Source organism: Mesoplodon mirus (assembly GCF_964341445.2).
Source record: "Mesoplodon mirus genome assembly, chromosome: 6".
Lineage (NCBI taxonomy): Eukaryota > Metazoa > Chordata > Mammalia > Artiodactyla > Ziphiidae > Mesoplodon > Mesoplodon mirus.
The window spans coordinates 108,496,892-108,520,369 of NC_138982.1; the positions used below are offsets into that span (position 1 = coordinate 108,496,892).

The 23,478-nt window shown below is 32.6% G+C and overlaps 1 protein-coding gene across 7 annotated transcripts in view; it reads right to left on the reverse strand.

The window, feature by feature from the left end:
• The window catches only part of CADM2 (cell adhesion molecule 2), a gene marked incomplete at both ends in the record, with an annotated part of 1,063,002 nt that overhangs the window by 107,812 nt on the left and 931,712 nt on the right, over positions 1-23,478 (reverse strand). For all 7 annotated transcript variants that reach the window (XM_082625754.1, XM_082625752.1, XM_082625756.1 and 4 more), the window contains one exon: positions 21,784-21,954. In XM_082625754.1, the coding sequence (XP_082481880.1) occupies positions 21,784-21,954 (171 nt within the window). The remainder of the gene's footprint in view (positions 1-21,783; positions 21,955-23,478) is intronic.

A 23,478-nucleotide genomic window follows, 5' to 3' on the forward strand; every position in this document is an offset into this window, starting at 1 on the left:
TCCCAAACTTGACTCTTTCTCAAATACTTTCAAAAAAAATTATTTTATTGGAGTATAGTTGATTTACAACATTGTGTTAGTTTCAGGTGTACAGCAAAGTGATTCAGTTATACATATACATATATTCATTCTTTTTTAGATTATTTTCTCATATAAGTTATCACAGAATATTAAGTAGAGTTCCCTGTGCTATACAGTAAGTAGATCCTTGTTGGTTATCTCTCTCATATATAGTAGTATCTGTGTGTTCATCCCAAGCTTCTGATTTATCTCTCCCTGCCAGAGTGTTTATTTTAAAATAACATTTTGAATATGTAACATTTTACATGGCCTAAAAGTAAAAATATTTTATTTTATTTTATTTTTTAATTTTTTTTTTTATTGGAGTATAGTTGCTTTACAATGTTGGGTTGATGGGAAGGAAATCTAAAAAGGAGTGGATATATGTATCAATTTTTTTTAATAACAGGAAATAATTTGGGCTTTAATAGATTTTTACTTAATAATAAAGATCTCTATCATTACTATTCCTATTATATTTTCATTAATCACTTTATTGTATCCATAAGGGAGCTGATCAAGCACTGTTAGCAAATTATCAATAACATTCTAGAAATACCATTAAATTAGTGTAGAACTCCTATTCTTACTGAGATATCTCAGTTAGCCAACAAAAAGACAAAAGCAAAAAACAAACAAACAAACAAAAAAAACTGTACTCATCTCAAAAACTGAGTTAATTTTAAGAATCTTCAATTTCCAGGATTTCTTCAAAATATTTATTTTAATAACTGCAACCCCCAAGGTAAACATATTTTTCTGTATTATTTATATATCGAAATGAATGGGGATTTTTCAGGAGCAGCACAATGCACAATAGATAATAATTTTATAAAATAATCTTCAAATTTATGCATATATTATGCTATTAACATTTTTACTAATCCAGATGTGAATAGGAGTCAGAAAGTAAATACCACATATCCAAACCTTTCAATGCATGTCTTTGCCAAGTTACTATTAAGAATTACATTTTTTTTTGCCCCTGTCCATATATGTTATTTGTAGATTTTCTTCTTGGTTGTAGTTTTTCACTTCAAAAGGATGGGGAATATTTTTTTAACCAAAGTTTACTTATATGGTAACCCCACACTTGCTTTGGAAATAATCTCTCTATTTTCCAGTCTAGGTGCAATATGAGTTGCATTTCACCCTGCTATACTTCTTCACAAAACAGAATGACACTTTTTCTCTTTTTCTTCAGTACTTTGTGGATGTGGATGATGTTCTGTTTTTAAATTACTAGTATAATGTATTGTATTGTACCAATTAAACAGAAAAGAAAAGGGGGGTTCATAAAAATGCATTTTCATTACCACTATTAGTTCACACTTGCTTTATCCTATATGTTAAACTCAGATTTTTATTTTTACAAACTAATAATTTCCATGTTTGTTTTAAAGTGTCTTCAAATAAGTCAATTCTAACAACACCATATTTATTGAATATAAATTTATGTACATAGTAGTATAATATTTATTACATATAATATGTAATGTTTATAATGTTACTATATATACACACATATGAATGAAAGGGAACAGTAAATAATTAGAGTTAAATATTTCAGGATATATACTGCTATTATAAAACATTGCACTTAGTAAAATATGTATTTTTTTTTACATGTCTGCTTCATTCACCACATTTTGAGCATTCAAAATCCCAGACCTTAACCTATTCGATTGTGTGTTGTCAGACCCTAACAAAATACTTGATATGTTGTAAGAGTTCTTTAAAGATTAGATGACTATATGAATATTTCCTATTTCTCTCAAAATGCAAGCAAATGAGGAAGTTTTGCACAAGCATATAAAAATACGGATATGGTCATTCATCTACAAATAATTTTTCACTACTTACTAACAGGCAATATATGCAGATACTTAAAAGCATTATGTTTCCTCTCCAAGGTTTCTTTTTGTAGGAAAAATATTATTCTTTAGAGTCCATCTTTAAAATTAATAAGATGTGGAAAAAACCCAAACTTTTTAAAAGTATTATTTATTTTACTTATCTGACAAATTCTGGGGCTAATTTATAAAGAAGCACAAGTACTTTCAAGAGATAGATTAATGGACAAAAAAATTGGTTTTTAAAATTATTATTCAAAATTTTAAAAGCTTTGTGAACTTGGGAAGTAAAGACACCTCCTATCTTATTTGAATGATTCAGTATTTGAATCAAAGTAAAGATATTGATTCAGGGGAATGGATTTTCCATATTTTTAACAAAGATTTTACAAAACTGAAAAGATCTGTGATGAAACTACTATTAAATCACCTAATGGACAATCGGCAAGCACAGTTATGAAAGTATTTAGTGTCAGTGGTTCAACAATATTTATTCATCTCTAAGGGTTTTGTAGGTAGGTAAATAAAAATAAGTTTTAAGTCAATATCTTACCAATAAAAAAAACTTATTCTGTAATCAAAGAAATACAACAGAAATTTAAAGTTATATAAAAGTAACATCTAGCCTGTTATGATGGTGATGGCCAAATTGCTAAAATAAGAGAAGCAACTATAAATGAACATCTAATATTAGTTTACTCTATCACTCCATAGTGTATAATAAATTCAGGGAACAAAGATGGTTTATAACTTAAAGCAGTAGTGATTTGCATTGCTCATGGCATGTGGATCTCTGGGTGGAAAGTGTTATCTTGACAATTTTATTTGTCCATAAAAATCATTTCCTATGAACACTTCCAAATGATTCATTTAACAAACAGTTTTATAGGTCTTAAAACATGCAAGGCACAGTACTATTATCTATTTCTATCCATTATCTCACTAGAATTGCAACATTAAAACACTATAACATAGTATACTTTTTCACATTGTAACACCTAAAACTCAGGTGTTAGTTTTCATAAACAGTGCTACTGAGTGCTTAGCATATTCTTAGAAAAGTAAGCTCATCAGAGCAGAGATTATTTCTATTTTGTTCACTGGTTTATCTTCAGTCCTAGAATAACTCCTAGACTTCAGTTAAATATTTGTTGGATAAATGAATGAAGAATGACTTTTTGTAATTTTTCCCAACTACTGGTTAGGACCACTAGTGTGTTATAAAATCAAATTTATTTGTCACAGCTATCTTCTAATAATTATAAACACTGATAAACTACTTGGCAAGTAAGTCATTATTGTAAATGCTCTGTATGCATTGGCTCATTGAATTCTTTCATACAGCATATAAGGTAGGTTCTGTTGTTGATCTATCATACAGAACATGAAACTAAGGCTCAGAGAAGTAACTCACTCTAGTTAAACAACCATAAATCACCTTAGGCAGTTTGAATCTCTTTTTCCGGACCTTAGTCACACCTCAATAACTTTGTTTCCTGTTCTCTCTTAGACTACAAGAGAGATTGATGCTTTTGGTAATAAGCTCTGTGTCCTCTATTCATCTTCAAAACCAACTCTTTCTCTAGCTGGGTGAATTGGAACCTGGCCCAAGAGTTGCTTTTGCTCTATATGATCTGCAAGTTGTGAAACATATCTGACAATGTTTCTGAGTTCTATGCATAACCTGTCAGTCTACCTGTTTCTCTTTCCCTTCCTTCCTCCCTCCCTCCCTCCTTTCCTTCCTCCCTCCCTCCTTCCCTTCCTCCCTCCCTCCTTTCCTTCCTCCCTCCCTCCCTTCCTTCCTACCTCCCACCCTCCCTTTCTTTCTTTTTAAACTCTTTCACATCCGCCTCTCACATCATTTTCCTCTCTAACAGATGAAAATATTCTTTGGGTGAAGGTGGTTAAAAGGTACAAACTTACAATAATAAGATTAATAAGTTCTGGGATGTAATGTACAGCATGGTGACTACAATTAATAATACTGTAGTGCATATTTAAAAGTTGCTGAGAGAGTAGACCTTAAAAGTTCTTATCACAAGAAAAAAATTGTAATTATGTGATGTGATGGATATTAACTAACCATTATGGTAATCATTTTGCAATAGATACATATACTGAATAATTATGTTGTGCACCTTAAGCTACTTCAATGTTATATTTCAATTATACATCAATAAAACTGGAGAAAAAATATATATGTATGTATATATATATTCTCATCTTATTCATTACAATATATCCTCCTCATCCATATTCCTCTCCTCCATGAACAAGAAAGAAATATCCCCACAGAAAATCTTTGTCAAGGGGAATTTAGAAACTTTTAAATATTTTACAGATGAAAGAGTTGTGATTCTTTATAGCAATTGTATTACATAAAGTTTTTCGAACAATTTGTTTAGCACCCTTGTAAAGGTCTCTTGCTAATTACATTAATACTAAAGAAAATTATGCACCAGTTCACTTTTGTGAAACCACTTTAGAGTTTACTCTGAGATAGTGGCTCTCAGTTAGGGATGATTTTGCCCCCCAAGGACATTTGACAATGTCTGAAGACACTTTTGGTTGTTACAGTGTATGGGAGAGGTAGAGGTGATACCTCTGGCATCCTATGAGTAGAAGCCAGGAATACAGATGAACATCGTACAATGCACCAGAGAGACCCTCCACAACAAGGAACTAAATGTCACTAGTGTCCTCCTCTAAAATATTGACATTTACTCACTTCATTACCTATATCTCTTCCCTGTTACAACAGATTGGGAAATACTAGAGAACTGTGAAACTGTGTGTATCTATATGGGATGCTTGGACTTCTAGAATGAAGGAAATGCTGAATACTCTAAGACCATCATGATACTTTCCTGAAATCAAAAGCTACAAATCAAGCTCAATCTATACCTCAAGGCCTACCACTTTTTATTAGGAGCAGTGGGTTGATATACCCAGAGTTAACCAGAACCATTTCAGCTACAGCACTATCTGCTATTCATTCCCTCTGCGTAAGACTGACTTTTTCTAAGATGTCCAATTTATTTTTCCTGTTTGTAATTTTGCAGTAAAACTGAAAGTTTCACTTTCCTTTTAGTGCTCACAATACTCTCTCATAATGCTCAAAACTGTCAAGTACTTTTCCTTCAACAGTCTGTTAAATTCCTATAATTCTAGTAAAAATTTATTCTTGAGGCCATCATTTATTTATTTAACAAATATGTATAAATTATATGTATGTATAATATGTACAAGATACTACTACTATTCAAGTGCTATATCTCCACAGCAGTTTTGTCCCAATAAGAAAGATAAATCAGGTATGGTTCAAAATAATGCAAAATTCAAAAGGAACTGAAAGGAACTGAAAAGGAACTGAAAGGAACATAGCACTTTGATGAAATATTATGGGAGTTATGGAAGAAGAGATTATAGATATTTGTCAGAAACCAAGAAAGTTACCTAGAGAAGTGGTACATAAAAAAGTTCAAACAATACACAGTATTTGAACTGGCAGAATTTTTCTAGAGGGAAAGAAAAGAAGGGAACCCTAGGCAAAGAGTTGGACAAGGGTTGGTGTAGAGACGAGTGTGGGCTGAATATGAGGCATCTAGAAGTACTGTAAAGTATAGGGTGCGTTATCTGAAAAGGGGTGCTAAGAGTGACATTATAAGGGATTGTATTTTCAAAGCCTTGAACTTCAGGCTGAAGAATTCGGATATTATGTTAGAGGCAATAAGAAATCATCTTAAGTTTGTGATCAAGTGAGTGTCAGGCTCCAAGCCAGGTTTTAGGAGATATTTGGCAGTGTGTAAAACTGGTTATATCAGTGAGCAATTTAAAGCAAATTATGTCTCTATGATAAAGTTGAGCCACTAGGAAGATCTTAAGAAAACATAGCAGTAAAAATATAGATAATAAATGCATCAACATTTTGTCTATATTCTAATTCATAAATTTCTACAATTGTGGGCTCTAGAATGCATTACTTTAAGTGCATTTTCTCTGCATCTCATTTATTATCCTTACTTACTTTTTTAGCTTAAAATAATTGTTTCTCCAATATTTTATTCCAGATATTAGAATAACTAAAATATTTATGAAATAAAGAAATTTATAATTTAGGTATTTGTAATAATTAAATAATAAAATAAATAGAATTTAAGAATTTATTAAATGAAACTCTCCTATATTAATAGTCTGAAGTGGTGATATAAAATGCATAGTTTTGATTCGATATTGTTGATAGAGTTAGTTGTGCTTGGGAGGGCAGAAACAAATTCAACTAGTTGATGGCTTCAACACTGGATATGGATTACTTAGGAAAAGGCATCAGGAAGGCTGCTTGTCAAATTTCTTCATTAGATAGGACATTTTAACACTCTGAAAGCTCATTTTTGGAAAAAAAGCCTTCATATCAATGTTTAACAGAAAAAATTAAAAAAAAAACTAAACTCGTGTTTCTAAACATTTTCAAGCTATTTATGTTTTTGATGCTTTTTTAAAGAACATTTATCAAAAGAACCATGAAATGGATTCATCATGGGGACACAAAATGAAATAATAAACAATGAAATGAACCCATTTAAAGTTGTTTTAGGTTTTATAAATCTGCCATGGGATGCCTTAAGCATTTAATGTTTATTTAACAAACATACCACATTAATACATGATGTATAGGTTAGTTCAGATATAATGATTTATCAGAAAACGATAAGACAATGTGGAAGTTGACATCGTATTTCCTGTTTGTTAGCCATTTAGTCAACTACCAGGTTCACTTTTATTTCATATATTATCTAATATTTAAAATGTTCCTTCACATATAATTTTGGTAAATATGAAAAAGGTCAAAATCATCATCATCATTCAATCACCATCATCATCAACAATTAAAAAATTAATAATCCTTAAGTTACTGGTATATTTTGAAATATATTTAAATTGAGAAAACTCGAATGAAAAAATAAGAAGGTCTCCGTGACATTTCTCCTTTAGGATGAGGATATTTTGTTTGTAGCTTTTGTTAATGAAACGGAAAAAAATATTTTAAAAATTGTTTTAATTTTCCTGATATCACCAATTTTGTTTGATTTTTATCAGTGTTAGTGAATAGTATATGTCCTAGGCAAAAACTACAAAGAAAAAAAATCTCCTTAATATTCTTTCTACTTATTTCATAGGTTCCTTGTTTGTATTCTCAAAAAAGGATAGAAAGGGTTTGCTAAACTTTAAAAAAATTTTTCATTGGGGTATAGTTGCTTTACAATGTTGTGTTAGTTTCTACTGTACAGCAAAGTGAATCAGCTATATGTATACATATATCCCCTCTTTTTGGGATTTCCTTCCCATTTAGGTCACTGCAGAGCACTGAGTAGAGTTCCCTGTGCTATACAGTAGGTTCTCATTAGTTATCTATTTTATACATTGTATCAATAGTTTATATATGTCAATCTCCATCTCCCAATTCATCCCACCTCCCCTTTCCAGCTTGGTATCCATATGCTTGCTCTCTACATCTGTGTCTCTATTTCTGCTTTGCCAATACGATCATCTATACCATTTTTCTAGATTCCACATATATGTGTTAATATATGATATTTGTTTTTCTCTTTCTGACTTACTTCACTCTGTGTGACAGACTCTAGGTCCAACCATGTCTCTACAAATGACCCAATTTCATTCCTTTTTATGGTTGAGTAATATTCCATTGTATATATGTACCACATCTTCTTTATCCTTTCCTCTGTTGATGGACATTTAGGTTGCTTCCACATCCTGGCTATTGTAAATAGTGCTGCAACGAACATTGGGGTGCATGTGCCTTTTTGAATTATGGTTTTCTCTGGGTATATGCTGGGTCCTATGGTAGTTCTATTTTTAGTTTTTTTAAGGAACCTCCATACTGTTCTCCATAGTGGCTGTACCAATTCACATTCCCACCAGCAGTGCAAGAGTGTTCCCTTTTCTCCACACCCTCTCCAGCATTTATTGTTTCTAGATTTTTTGATGATGGCCATTCTAACCAGTGTGAAGTGATACCTCATTGTAGTTTTGATTTGCATTTCTCTAACAATTAAGCATTCTGAGCATCTTTTCATGTGCCTCTTAGCCATCTGTATGTCTTCTTTGGAGAAATGTCTATTTAGGTCTTCCACCCATTTTCTGATTGGGTTTTTGTTTTTGTTTTTGATATTGAGCTGCATGAGCTGTTTGTGTATTTTAGAGATTAATCCTTTGTCAGTTGCTTTGTTTGCAAATATTTTCTCACATTCTGAGGGTTGTCTTTTCGTCTTGTTTATGGTTTCTTTTGCTGTGCAAAAGCTTTGAAGTTTCATTAGGTCCCACTTGTTTATTTTTGTTTTTATTTCCATTTCTCTAGGAGGTGGGTCAAAAAAGATCTTGCTGTGATTTATGTCAAAGAGTTATCTGCCTATGTTTTCCTCTAAGAGTTTTATAGTGTCTGGCCTTACATTTAGGTCTTTAATTCATTTTGAGTTTATTTTTGAGTATGGTGTTAGGTAGTATTCTAATTTCATTCTTTTAAATGTAGCTGTGCAGTTTTCCCAGCACCACTTATTGAAGAGGCTGTTTTTTCTCCATTGTATATTCTTGCATCCTTTGTCATAGATTAGGTGACCATATGTGTGTGGGTTTATCTCTGGGTTTTCTATCCTGTTCCATTGATTTATATTTCTGTTTTTCTGCTAGTACCATACTGTCTTGATTATTGTAGTTTTCTAGTATAGTGTGAAGTCAGGGAGCCTGATTCCTCCAGCCCCGTTTTTCTTTCTCAAGATTACTTTGGCTATGCGGGGTCTTTTGTGTTTCCATACATATTGTAAACTTTTTTGTCTAGTTCTGTGAAAAATGCCATTGGTAATTTGATAGGGATTGTGTTGAATCAGTAGATTGCTTTGGGTAGTATAGTCATTTTCACAATATTGATTCTTCCAATCCAAGAACATAGTATAGCTCTCCATCTGTTTGCTAAATATCTTTGCATTCATAAGGTATGTTACCTTCCTAATAATGATAATGATAAAAATAATGCCAAGCATGTATAATGAATTATCTGATTTAATCCTTACCCCCATCCCCCAAAATAAGAAGTACACTTTCCAAATGAGGAAATTAAAGTTTAAAGTGACTAGCATGAAGTCACATAGGGAACTTGGATTCCAACCTAGCCCTGCACTTCAAAAAATAAGATATTGATTCTCAAAGTCACACTGTATTCAAAATACATTTTGTTAAAAATGTTTATATTTCACCCCAGAGGTTTTTAATCTGTATTGTGACAACAAACATTGTGGTCTCCTAAAGTATGGGCCCATCTGTCTATAGGCATAGCTTACACACCATCTCAAGGAATCCATGGACTCTGATCACCACCCACCCATGGGCTCCAGTGTGAGCATCCTAGACTGAAAACAAGAACTAATACTTCCCTGGTAGCGCAGTGGTTAAGAATCTATCTGCCAATGCAGGGGACACGGGTTTGATCCCTGGTCCAGGAAGATCCCACATGCTACAGAGCAACTAAGCCCGTTTGCCACAACTACTGAGACTGTGCTCTAGAACCCATGAGCCACAACTACTGAGCCCGCATGCCACAACTACTGAAGTGTGTGCTGTAGGGCCCCTGTGCTGCAACTGCTGCGCATGCTGCAACTACTGAAGCTCACGTGCCTAGAGCCCATGCTCTGCAACAGGAGAAGCCACAGCAATGAGAAGCCCACACACTGTAACAAAGAGTAACCCCTGCTCACTGCAACTAGAGAAAGCCTGCGTGCAGCTACGAAGACCCAACACAGACATAAATAAAAAAACGAAACTAAACAAACAAGAACAACAAGAACTAAATCACAAATTAAAAAATATTAGGCAGCATAAAAGAAAACTGAAAAGGCATTTTGGAGGGCAGGATAAAACTTTCTGAACTTAATAATCATTTAAATCACTGGCCTAGTTCCTGAAAATATAAACAAAAATTTCCCTTTTAAAAAGAAATGCAAGGTTTACCCTTAGTATATTACTAGAGATTTAAAATTATCCTACCTTGCAATTATAATATAAAAATATTGGATTCTTTTACAAATTTAAGATACATTATGAAATTACATGTATTATATTTCCTGTATTATGACAAATCTTGCTACTTTGGCATTCTATGAATTACCTCACTGTCAACTCATTCCTAACTCGTAAATTATTCCCAACTATGTCAAAAGGAATGACATAATAAGAAAATGGAAGTATGATTAAATCATATAGAATGGTGGTGTCCAATACAGTAACAACCAGTCATATGTGGCTATTTAAATTTAAATGTAAATTGATTAAAATTAAATAAAATTTAAGCTGCAGTTCCTTAGTCAGAAGATCCACATTGCAAATTTTGAGCAGCTATATGTAGCTAGCTATTGGCTACTATTTTGGGACAGATATAGAACATTTACATCATCACGGTAACTTCTTTTAGACAGTGCTAGTGTGGAAAGATAATGCAAGAGTGATATAAATCATCACTGTTGCCGATCTCTATATACTTATCCCTATTTACTTATATAAATCATCACTGTTGCTCAGGTTATACATTTTCTTTCATGGTGGTGGGAAAGAAGTCTGGAAATAAACCACCATCATTGTAGCTTTGTTTGGTTGTTTGTTGGTTGTTTAGCTTTCATGCTCTCAGTTGAGAATTAAGAATCTTTCATTTTCTGATTATAATTGCAAGAAGGGAGTTGTCAGAGGAAGATATTTCAAAATTATTAGATAGGACAAGAAACACAAAGAGAAAATAGATGTCAAGAATCTAGTGAAAATGGTGAAACAGAAGTCTTTACTTATTCTAGATTAATTTTAGTAAACTCAAAATTCAATAAGCGGGGCTTCCCTGGTGGCGCAGTGGTTGAGAGTCCGCCTGCGGATGCAGGGGACACAGGTTCGTGACCCGGTCCGGGAAGATCCCACATGCTGTGGAGTGGCTAGGCCCGTGGGCCATGGCCACTGAGCCTGCATGTGCAGGGCCTGTGCTCCACAACGGGAGAGGCCACAAGAGTAAGAGGCCCGTGTACCCCTCCCAAAAAAAAAAAATCAATAAGTGAAAATTTTGTTAATAAGGAAAAAAATGGAAGAATTTCATCACATAATATTTTGCAACATGATTTTGCTAAAAAGAATACATGACAATACTCTTTCATCTTTGATGATTTCTGTGCATAAGAATTTTTACAGTTTACAAGTGGAAAAATGTAGGTTTTTGATGATAAATAAATTAAAGCATTCATTTTAAAAAAATTAATTAGTGCTTATAAATCTAAAAATGAAAATGTTTTACAATTTTGGAAAAAAATATATTTTTACTCCCCTCGAAAAAATTATGAACCATCAAAGTTTTTTAAAGTATTTAAAGTATTTCATTCTGACAACGCAGGTGCAGGAAGAAGCAGAAGCAATGATAAATATGACACGTTAAGAATGCATTTGAAATCTGAACTCTGTATTTACAGTATGGATATGTGCCAGGATCATGCATGACACTTGTTTCCCATTTTGGGTAGATATATCATCAAACCCAGAAAAATATGAAATAGAAATTCAGGTTTGCTATATTTAAATTCTTATTAAAAGTCTAATGAAGTTGTTTTACACTATCCCTTTCTCCTTTATTATTACATCTACACATTATTCAAAAAATAACTTAAAAACCTAAAAAAAAAAAACCCTAAGAATAAAATGTCTATTAGACCCAGGTGATGAATGGTAATTACATTCTTTCCTGATCTTATCAAGGATTAATGCAATAAAATTTAACATATTTATTGATTATATTTGTCTTAATGACAAATGTAATCAAATTCATAATAATTTGTAATTACAAATTTACAAATATGAACAAAATTCCTGAAGATGAAAAATAAACTCTGAGGACTGACACTACCTGACTTTAAGACTTAGCATAAAGCTCCAGTAATCAAGAGAGTGTGATATTGGTGAAAAAATAAACAAATAGATTAATGGAACAGAATAGACGGACAGAAAGAATCTTACATAAATATAGTCAGCTGACTTTTACTGAAGGAGCAAAGGCAATTCAATGAAGAAAGGACAGTTTTTAACAAATGGCACTGGAACAACTGGTCATCCGTATGCAAAGACATGGATCTAAATACATACTTGACATCTTTAACAATAATTAATTCTAGATGCATCATAGATCTAAATGTAAAATACAAAATTATAAAACCTCTAGAAGATAACATAGGAAAAAACTAGGTGACCTTGAGTTTGGTTTTACACTTTTCAGATATAACACCAACAGCATAATCTATGCGAAAAAACTGATAAGCTAGAATTCATTAAAATTAAATGTTTGCTCTTGAGAAAAACCACTGTTAAAAGAATGAAAAGACAAGGAGGGAAGTATTTGAAAAGGACATATCTGACAAATGACTGGTATCCAAGATCCACAAAAACCTCTTAAAATGCAACAATAATAATAATAATAATAATAAAAACCAATTAAAAATTTCCAAAGATCTAAGCAGACACCTCAACAAATACACACAAATGGAAAATAAGCATATGAAAAGATGCTCAGCATCAAATGTCATTGTTGAATTGCAAATTAAAACAATAAGGAGATACCACTATACACTATTTACAGTGGCCAAAATCTGAAACACTGACACCACCCAAATGCTAATGAGGACGTGGAGTAACAGGAACTCTCATTCACTGCTGGTGGGAATGCAGAATGGTTCAGCCACCCTAGAGGACAGTTTGCAGTTTCTTACAAACTAAACATGGTCTTTCCATAATAAGATATATAGTATAAGGTAAACATATTTCTTTTTATGGTCACTTTATCTGTCTTTTGCTAAAATGTGGTTTAATTAAAATTCAAATGACTTTTTTACTCGAAGGAGTTGAAAACTTATGTTTACACAAAAACCTGTGCATGAATATTTATAGTAGTTGTTTTCATAATTGCCAGAATTTAGAAGTAACTAAGATATCCTTTAGTAGGGGAATGGATAAACAGACATTGGTACATGCAGACAGTGAAATATTATTCAGCAATTAAAAGAAATGTGCTATACGCCACAGAAAGATATATTGGAATCTTAAATGCATATTGCTAAATGAAAGAGGACTGTCTGAAAAGGTTACATCCTATATAATGCCAACTATATGACATTCTAGAAAAGGTACAGCCAATTAAACGACCGATGTTTGTCAGGAAATTGCAGGGAGGAAAGGAGCAATCAAGAAGTAAAGCACAGAAGTTTAAGGGCAGTGAAATTATTTTGTATGATATTGTAACTATGGCTACATGACATTATACATTGGTCAAGAACTATACAACATAAAGAGTGAACTCTAATGTAAATTATAAATTTTAGTTAACAATAATCTATCAATATTAGTTCATCAATTGTAAAAGATATACCACAATAATGCAAAACGTTAATAATAGGAAAATTGTGAGGGGGTGGGATAAGAGTGTATTTGGGACTTCTGTGTTTTCTGATCAATTTTTCTGTTAACTAAAAACTGCTCTAAAAAATAAACCCTATTGATTAAAAAAAAAAAGTCTATTGAACCCAGATCATAAATAGTAAAGACAATCTTTGCTGATATATTAAGAGCTAATACAATAAAGTTTAATATATCAATTGATTACAGTAGTTTTCTAACCATATGTTTTTCTCTTAGAAAAATGTGTGTGCGTGTGTATTATAGTTCATTCAGAAAGTAGAACTAGAACAATCTGAAAGTATTGGGGCATTAAATATGCAGTCTCTGAAAAAAATCAGCTTTTAACTATCTTTTAAAAATAGATTTATAAAATGGAATTAGTTTTTAAATTGAAAGTTTAAAATACTAAATAGTAATAATTTATGTTTATTTTCTCAATATTAGGTTTTACTTGCCAAAATCATTTCTGTCTCATTTGATTATCCAGATTTTATTCTTTATTAAAATGGCTCAAAATTATCTTCAAAAGATACATTGACATCTGTACTATATATAGATCACATCATTTGGGGACTATTTTTGACTGTCTTTTTGTGAAATTAATTTGCTTGCTTAAAATAATGTTAAAACTTCTAAAAAGTTTCAAAAATACATATTTTATAAACTTGATTAAGAAAGACCACTTGAGAGTATATTATTTTAATCTATGAATTTCTTAATTTTTAAACTTGAGAATCTACTCACAAACATATACACTCCTCTTCACTGGGCTTTAATAACACAAAAAATGTTATTTCTAGTAATAATACAAACTTTACAGTAACATTTTGAATCCCTGCCCTTAGATCACTTAAAATATTTGGTAATCCAATTACTTTTAATATTTTGATACTGCAGGGACTAAATAAAATATTCCTATCATATAAAAGAAGACAAATTAACTCATGACCAACATGTGCCAGTAATACATTACTATGGGTAATATAATAAATGAATGTATCTTCCTTGAAAAAGTTGAAAAATAGAGGTTGGGATCTCAAGTAGAGGTTGTACATTAGGCCACTTTTCTTAATGTAGTTAAATGTATTTTTTGTTAAGCAACATAGATCACTTCATGATTCTAGCATGTACACATTTCACGAGCTTTGCAAAATATTTTGGGCTCTATTAAAAATACTTCCAAGGCATCCTCATATATAAATGTGGCATTTGGTTACCTAAAAGAACCATTTATTTTAATTTGGAAAATTTAATCTAAAGAGAGTTTTCATTTCACCTTTCCTGGTTCCTTTTATATTCTGTGCCTCTGGACCATAGAAAATTTGTGGTAGACAAAATAATTAGAAAATCAGCATTTTACAAATGAGATGCCAGATGAGTGAGATACGTTATTTTAAAATGCAACTTGTAACATTAACCTTTATGTGTAATAAACCTATATGGCCTGAAAAATTTAATCAAGTGCTTTCTATAATAAATAGAAAAGTAGTGGAAGCATAGTTGATACAACTAACACAGGACAACTTAGAAGATGCTGACCTGGGCTAAAGAGGTATACAGGTTTGTGTAGGGAGGATTGAGTAGGTGGGAATTAATTATCTTTTATAAATTGAAAAGGACAAATGCCAAAATCTGTACTTAATGAAGGATATCTGCCTACATTTGAAAATATTTCTGTTCTGTATCATGTATATCTATAGTGGAAATGAAGTTATAAACAAAATAATAAGAAGCCTCCAAACCCATCTGTATTGAATCTCTTCTGTTATACACATAATTTTATTTTTTACTAATTTTATTGAAACAAGTAGAACCAAAGGTAGACTGATAAAGTATATTAGATGGTGCAGAAAAGTAATAGACATGTATGGTCAAGATTCAGTTCCTCTAGGCACAAAGTAATTCCATCTAAAAGAGCAAAACAAGAAAGGAATCTTTTTAGACATATTTTTCATATAATATGTTAAAGAGAGACTGGATTAATTGTATTATTTATTTGCACGTTAACTAGAACGGAAGTAAAAGCCGCAAGACGGCAAAGATCGGGACTGTAAACTGACCGTTTAACTCCTTATATTATTATAGTAATGAATCCAGGAGCATTCTCGTTATTAAAGGTATATAATGCATTTCTTATTTTTAGTCATTAACCTAATTGATCTCATCTAAAACACACAATTTCAACACTGCAGCTTCCAAAGTCACTCCCTCCCTTCGTTTCTTTTTTTTTCTTACCAGTTGCTCACACTGAATTTGTTTAGGCTCACAAGCAGGTTCTCTTCTATAACTTATTTTAACTATGTACTGTTTTAAAAGTTGATGATGTGCATGTATAGCTACTTATTTTATAGGCAAAGCATGGCACTTACACAATAGGAATACTAAACAAATATTACTGATAGCATAAGATTTCATGATTATATATAATGTACCTTACAACACATATACACTTAAAATTTGTGTTCTTATTTATCCTTACTGGCAGTTCAGTGCCACAGTACCAAAATGCTTTCTCGGAACACTCATTATTCTGAAATATTTTACTAATCTGTCTCTTGTATTTTCCTTTTCAATAACAGTTGATTTTTATGTAATTTTGTCAATGTCACACATGGAAAATGAATATTTACTTATTTTCTTCTTTTCTGTGTTTTGTACATAGTCCTTTCTGTTAGTAGAGATACAATATTCTTACTGAGAATCAAATAAAATATGACTTATACAATCAGTTCATCTAAAAATTAAATCAGACAAAAAATTATTCTTTTAAAGGGAGTTGTGTAAAAATAGGAAGATGAATTAGAATTTCCATCTAAAAAAAATAGAGTAGCTTTTTCCAGTGCTCAGGTGCAAAGTATGCTATTACCTATTATTTGATATTTGCAAGTATTTGTGGTTCACAGTGAAAAATCTATATTTTCTTAAATTTCAAGTTTAAAGAAACTCTCTTCCATCACAGTGACATTAAAATTTAAGATTAATATTGTATAAGGAAATGAATGTTGCTATGATATATTGTATAGGCTGAGTCCTACTAAACTGTACATCACAGGGTAACAGAGTTAAAACATTTAGCCCTAGAAACATAACTACTCCAATTTGTTCTCATCGTGTTCCTTAGCACTAGGTGTTTAACCCTTATGTCTTATTTCTCATCAAACTTGCCTTTCCACAATAACACAGGATTTTTATTTCAGGTGTAGTCATAACTTCCCATTATTGTAGGGATATATACTTACTCTTGTCAGTCACCACAGAAAACAATGGCATCTCTTCTGCTCTGGGGGTCCAAAAAGTTGTTCCTCTATTTGGGCCAGTCTTTGCAGTTACTCATAATAGGAACATTGCAAAATCATGTGGAATCCTAAATTTATGTCCCATAAATTCTAGATTAACCACCTTTTTCCTTTTCCAATTCTTCTTTCTATTTTCCCCCACCTGCATCCGTGGAATTTCCACATCAAACATACTGCAACGTACATTTATGTGGAGCTATGATCTGTTGTCTCTGGAAATATATACTGAGATCTTTTTATCACTATTCTTAGGTGTTTATGAAGACCACACCCAATTTGATCACTTTGCTCTAATTTTGATGCAAACTGGTACTAAATGCCTCTCTCCGCTTTCCATTCCTCAGTTCACCCCTGGGGAATGTTCTGCATCCCTAAAGGAACATTAAGTATTATTATCAGTTAGTTTTAATTAACTTCACGTACTTGAATGATGATATGCTAAATTCTAGGAAAAATAATTTATATAGATTTGGTCTCTGCCTTCTAGCCATTTACATATTAAACCATGACAGAATGAGTTGTTATTTTTAATTGGCCATCAAGTATAACATTTTTCACGTAAAGCTTTATAAAAATTGTCTTCCTCCATGAAGTGTGCTTAATAATGCACACTGAAATATGGTGAACAGCTAAAAATGCTCAGAAAGTATATATTTATAATAGTTCCATTTTGGACTCCCAAGAAAGTGAAAATGACTTTGGAAGCTAACAACTGGCATCTTATAGCAAGGCTGAAATAGGTTCAACAGACATAAACGATTCTCTAGAATCTAAACAATAATCAGATAAGGCCACTCTATGCCTGCGGGGTGGAATAAGAAAAGGCAAGTTTATTGCATAACCAGGTCTAAAAGGGGACACAGACCAAGATGTTCAGCACCTACATAAATTAGCATGATTAACCACACATCTTTATAATAGCAATTCTAATTCTGTTTTAGTATTTGTGCTTTGTAGGTAAAAGTTACCAACATACACATCACTGAATTGCCCCCAATCCTGACAGCATCTAATTCAGAACCCTCTTCACAATATTTAGAACAAATCCAAATTCTCTAACAAGTCTCTCCTAACTCTTTCTTACCTACACCCAGAGATTCATCTGGTATGCTGTCTTCTGTGACACAGCAAACTAAATAAACCCAATTTTGCTAGACTACTGGTAGGTTTCTGGGGCTCTCTGGCAGGTGATCTTTAATATTCCTTATGACTTGATTTTTATTATTTTTCTTTTATTATATATTGAAAATTACAGTTGAATTAGTTATCAAAGATTATTTTAAACAGTCTTATTTGGCTTTATATATAAGTGAAAAAAAGTTTAAATTAAAATGCTGGTGATCTGGGTCCTCTGGACACATCAAATTACATAATTTTCCATACTTGAAAGACATTGATTAAATAAAAAGAAATAGAGGGCTTCCCTAGTGGCGCAGTGGTTGAGAGTCCGCCTGCCGATGCAGGGGACACGGGTTCGTGCCTCGGTCCGGGAAGATCCCACTGCCGCGGTGCGGCTGGGCCCGTGCACTATGGCCACTGAGCCTGCACGTCCGGAGCCTGTGCTCCGCAACGGGAGAGGCCACAACAGTGAGAGGCCCGCGTACTGAAAAAAAAAAAAAAAAGAAAAAAATAGAAAAGAAATGTTGCTATAGACTGAATGTTAATGTTTCCCCAAAGTTCATATGCTGAAACCTATTCCCCAATGTGATAATATTAGGAGGTAAGGACTTTGGAAGATCATGACCGGGGTTAGTACCCTAATGAAGGAGATCGCAGAGACTCCTTAGCCCCTTCTGCTGCATGTGGACATAGAAGATGGCCAGCTATGAGCCAGGGTGAGGGTCCTCACCAGACACTGAATGTGCCTCCTCCTTGATCTGAATTTCTGGCCCCCAAGACCGTGAGAAATAAAATTCTGTTGCTTATAAACCACCCAGTCTATGGTGTTTTTGTTATAGCAGCCTAAACTTGAGGCAGGAGATAGATGGACCCCAGGGTAAGCAGCTGGAGTTCGTTCTCTGTGGACAGAAACTCCAAAATATCAATAGCAGGACAATCGACAGAAGAGGCTGGGCCCTGCCCAGATAAAAGACCACGTATCCCTCATACTCAAAATCAAGGAGACTTCCCCGACTACACATGTGCAGAAAGGTTCCCTGGAGGTCAAAAAGGGAGGGGGTGCCACCCATAGTAAGTGATGTCAACTACCCATAGGCCTCTTCGCTAGAATCCATCTTGGCTAAGAGATGAGCATGCACACAGGAGGACCCTGAGATATACCAAATACAGATGCAGAACTAGGCAAAGCAAGATGATTGGTCAAAGGAAACCCAGAAGAAATGCCCCATAAAAGTGATTCAAACTACCATGATGGCAGGACTCTCTGAGTCCACCCATGTGTCTATCCACATGTACTGTACTATTTTTCCTCCTAATAAATACTTTACTTGCTTCACTACTTTCCATCTCTGTGGAAATTCATTTCTACACAGCTGAAGGGCCAGGGCCTTGTCACTGGTCACTAGTCCCTGGTGGTCTGGTGGTTAGGATTCAGCGCTCTCACTGCTGTTTCCTGACCTCAATCTCTGGCCAGGAACCAAAATCTTGCTTCAAGCCACTGCAGGCCAAGGCCACCCGAGATCAAACCAACTAAGAAAGAAGACAGTTGATATTTATTGAAGGCTTACTGAATGCCATAAACTTGTCTAGTTTGGTCCTCACAGAAATTAATTCTCTAGTTTATAATCAAAGCTCAAGCAGTTTCAGTAATCGTTGCAAGGTCTCACTGCAAATAAATGTTGAAATTTGGAAATAATCTCAGTTTGGGCTCTAAAATATGTTTGTCTTCAAATCTGCTTCAATAAGAACAGGAAGGAAATTAATGAAACTAATCTAATATAATTGAAAGTATTCTTTAAAATTTAATAATTTAATAACTACTAAACTAAAAATAATTAAAATACAACAAACAATAATTAAAAATAATGATCTAATTGATATTTTCTCTATTAAAAAGTTAAAAAAAAAAAGTCCGGTCCTCCTGGTACTTCTCTGATCTTTTCTCATGATACCCTCTACTTTCCACTCTACATTGGTCTCACTGATACCCTTTCTGCTTCTAGAAACATAAAAACAACACACATGTTCCTATCTCAGGGCCTTTGTACTTGTTCTTCCCTGTGAATTGTATGTATATATTTTGTTTGAATATTTAAACATATTAATTTAGTTAAAATATTATTTTATTTAAATATTCATTTAAATATATTTATATATAATGTAATATATTAAAGTATAAATAATATATTATATAATATATTCATATAAATATAACATTATAATATATTTAAATGATATATTAATAGGTAATATTATTATATAGTATGTAATGATATAATTTAATGATACTATATGTGATAAAATATATATTTATATATAAATGCATTATATATATATGTTAATACTAATACACACACACACATTCACTATCCTTGACTTCCATTTTAACTTCACTCCTTATCACCTCCCTGCTTTATTTTTTTCCTACAGACTTAATACATAGCATGCTATATGTTTTATTTATTTATTTATTTATTTATTTATTTATCTATTTATTTCTTCTTATTTTTATTTTATTTTTTTTTTTGCGGTACACGGGCCTCCCACTGCTGTGGCCTCTCCCGTTGTGGAGCACAGGCTCAGCGGCCATGGCTCACAGGCCCAGCCACTCTGAGGCATGTGGGATCTTCCCAGACCGGGGCATGAACCCATGTCCCCTGCATCGGCAGGCGGACTCTCAACCACTGCAACGCCAGGAAAGCCCCTATATGTTGTATTTGTTAATTTTGCTTTTCAGTCACTCCTACCTAGAGTGGATATTATAAGCGAACTGGAGTTTGTTGCTTTGGTGGTAGTGGTGATTTTGACACTTGGAGACAATCTCAGTTTGTTTTGTTAAAGTTGTCCTTTTTTGGTCACCTCTGTAACCCCAGTGCCCAAAAGAATGCCTGTTTCATAGTAGGTACTCAATACATTCTTGTTGAATAAATAAATAAAAACAGACTATAATAAGGCATATTAGAAGAGTAATATGTAGAGTTAACATTTTAGGGTTCAATGTAATTTCGCATCACACACACAAATCTAAACTTGAACTATAATTTATCACAGATAACAGACTCAACAAAAAAATCTCTAATATTGGAAAAAGTCAAGTAATAGGATTCAGAAATATAATTCTTTGTACTCTACTCAACTTTATATTACATAAAGTAACTTTATATAACATATTTCAACTTTATGTTACATATTTCAATTCATTCATTTTCATTTTGATAAATATTTATAGATCACGTGCTATATCCCAAGGACATTGCTAAGTATGAAAGCATCATGATTATAAGTTGACCATTTGCTTGTTGTGTGAACTTGGCCAAGTGATTCAACCACTATAAACTTCAGTGTCCTTATCCATAAACTGCAAGTAAAGAGAGCAGTAACTATTCATCAGGCTATTATGCTGATGCCCTAACATGAGATAACATGAGTTGAGATAATGCCAGCAAAGCATTCAGCACTGCCCAGGCTCACTGGAGTCATCCAATTTGGTTCTTATCACTTGTGAACAATAATGATGTTGATAAAGAAAACATAATAGATATGCCCCTGTGTTCATAAAAACAAAGCATATTTTAAAAAATAGAAATAAAATAGCATAATTTTAAAAGAACAGATGGTAAGCCATGTTTGCATATAATAACATTACATTTAGAAAGTTCATCAAGGCTTTTTTAGATTTCCACTTCTCACTGATTCTGCCAAAATTACCGCTCTTCCTGGCCAACATTTGGAAGATAATTAGGAGTTTTAACCTTCTGATATCTTCTTTCTTTTTCTTCCTTGTCAAGAATGATAATTACTCAAGGACTCCTTTCCTTTGAATGTGATTAATACTAATGAGGTCAGTTTTACTTCATTTGGCTATAGATTTTGCTGCACATTTGCTGTAACTTCAGGAAATTTTTTAAATGATTTTAAATGTAGATGCAGAGATTTGGCGCCAAATAAAGAGTTATGGAGTAGCGTTTACTTACAGTGTATTTCTAGCACCTGCATGGCCACCTGAGGTGTGGCATTGAGAGATTCATGGTCTACTCTGCAGATGACCGCCACGCCATCGTCGCTTCGGTCCACTCGGAAGTCCAGTGTGCTGCTGACCGTGAAAGTCTTGCGATTTGCATCTTCTTCCTTTAAATATTTTACATCTGAAAATAAAATATAAGATTTTAAATTCTGTGAAGTTCTCTTTCAAAATGTAACAGATTTCATTTACTCGAGACACACTGGAAGCCTCTTCTCCCGATCTTTACCCAATTTTAAAAAGCAAATATTTGTTAGTATCACATTTAATCCATTTCGTTTTGAGTAAACAGAAATAAAACTACTTCTGAAATACATTTTAAAAGTTAAATACAGAAATAAAAGGGCAGGTCACGGATCTTTTTTGTTTTTTTATACTCCATTTGAAATATCAGGCCATTTTACAATATTAATCTCTTTTCTTTAGATTTAAGTTTTACTAAAAGATAATCTTAATTCTCTGAACCACAAGCACAATTGAGAAGAGCAAATTCACAACCATCTGGGTATGCCTAAAAGGAAGTACAGTGTATTTGAGCTATGATTTTAACATGAACACTGTGAGGTGAACATAATTGCTAAAGAATACCTAAGATAAGAAAGTTGTCATCTTTGGTAAAGAAGGAGAACAGTCATGTGAACATTTTGAATATTTAAATATCTATCTACCTATCTATATATATATTTTCAATGAAATTTCTATTGAGAAAAATGCTCTTCACTTAGCTGAAGAATTCATTTCAGACTGAATAAGAATACTTTCCTCAGGATGTGAATTCGCTTATCAATACTTAAACTTACTGTGCATGATTCAGATTCATCATTAAATGATGCACTTAGGGATTATTTGTTCTCTGTGGAAAAGGGATTTAATAATATTTCCATTTAATTTGCAATTTCTCAAGTTTAAAGTAGCTGATTAGAAGAGGTCAATTTTAATGGCTTAGAAATCAAGATAACAGGCTAAGGTTAAGATATCTGTTAACAAGATCTTAAATATAGTTGAGGGAGAAAGCTGTTCGTATTTCATAGCATTTAATTTCAAATGAAAAATGATAGTTTTTATGAAAAGATTTCTTTTGCATAATATGCATAAAATATTTGATTCTAGCATGTATTAAATATTTTTAAAATATTTAAAAATATATCAATGATAAGAAATTAATGTAAATTCAGCTTCTCCATTGTGCTCTATGCAAAGATTTCACTTGGAAAATAATATCAAATCTTATATATTTGATGGGTAGATATTTGCATGGTCCACTGGGTTTTACTTATTTCCAGAGAAGAATGTCTCTACCTTATTGATTTTAAAAATAAAATAAATATTAGTAAAGAATAAAACTAGATAAATGCCACGTCTTATTTTGAAACTATATGTTTAGGACTGTGTTCCGAAATTAGAAAAATAATTAATTAAGATTTTTACCACAAAAAAAAATTATGTAATTTAGGCAGTTTTGAGACTAAAAGAATTTTCTAACATTTGGAAAGGGGGGAAAGAATATAAAATTCTCAACTCCATCTTTTAATAAATTAATCATACAGGATACAGAGCTTTCCATTAACATGTGTCTTATGAAAAATCTCGTTTTTGTTATCATTTCTGAGATTTTTGCATTTGAAAATTAGATTCAACTTCAGTTAAA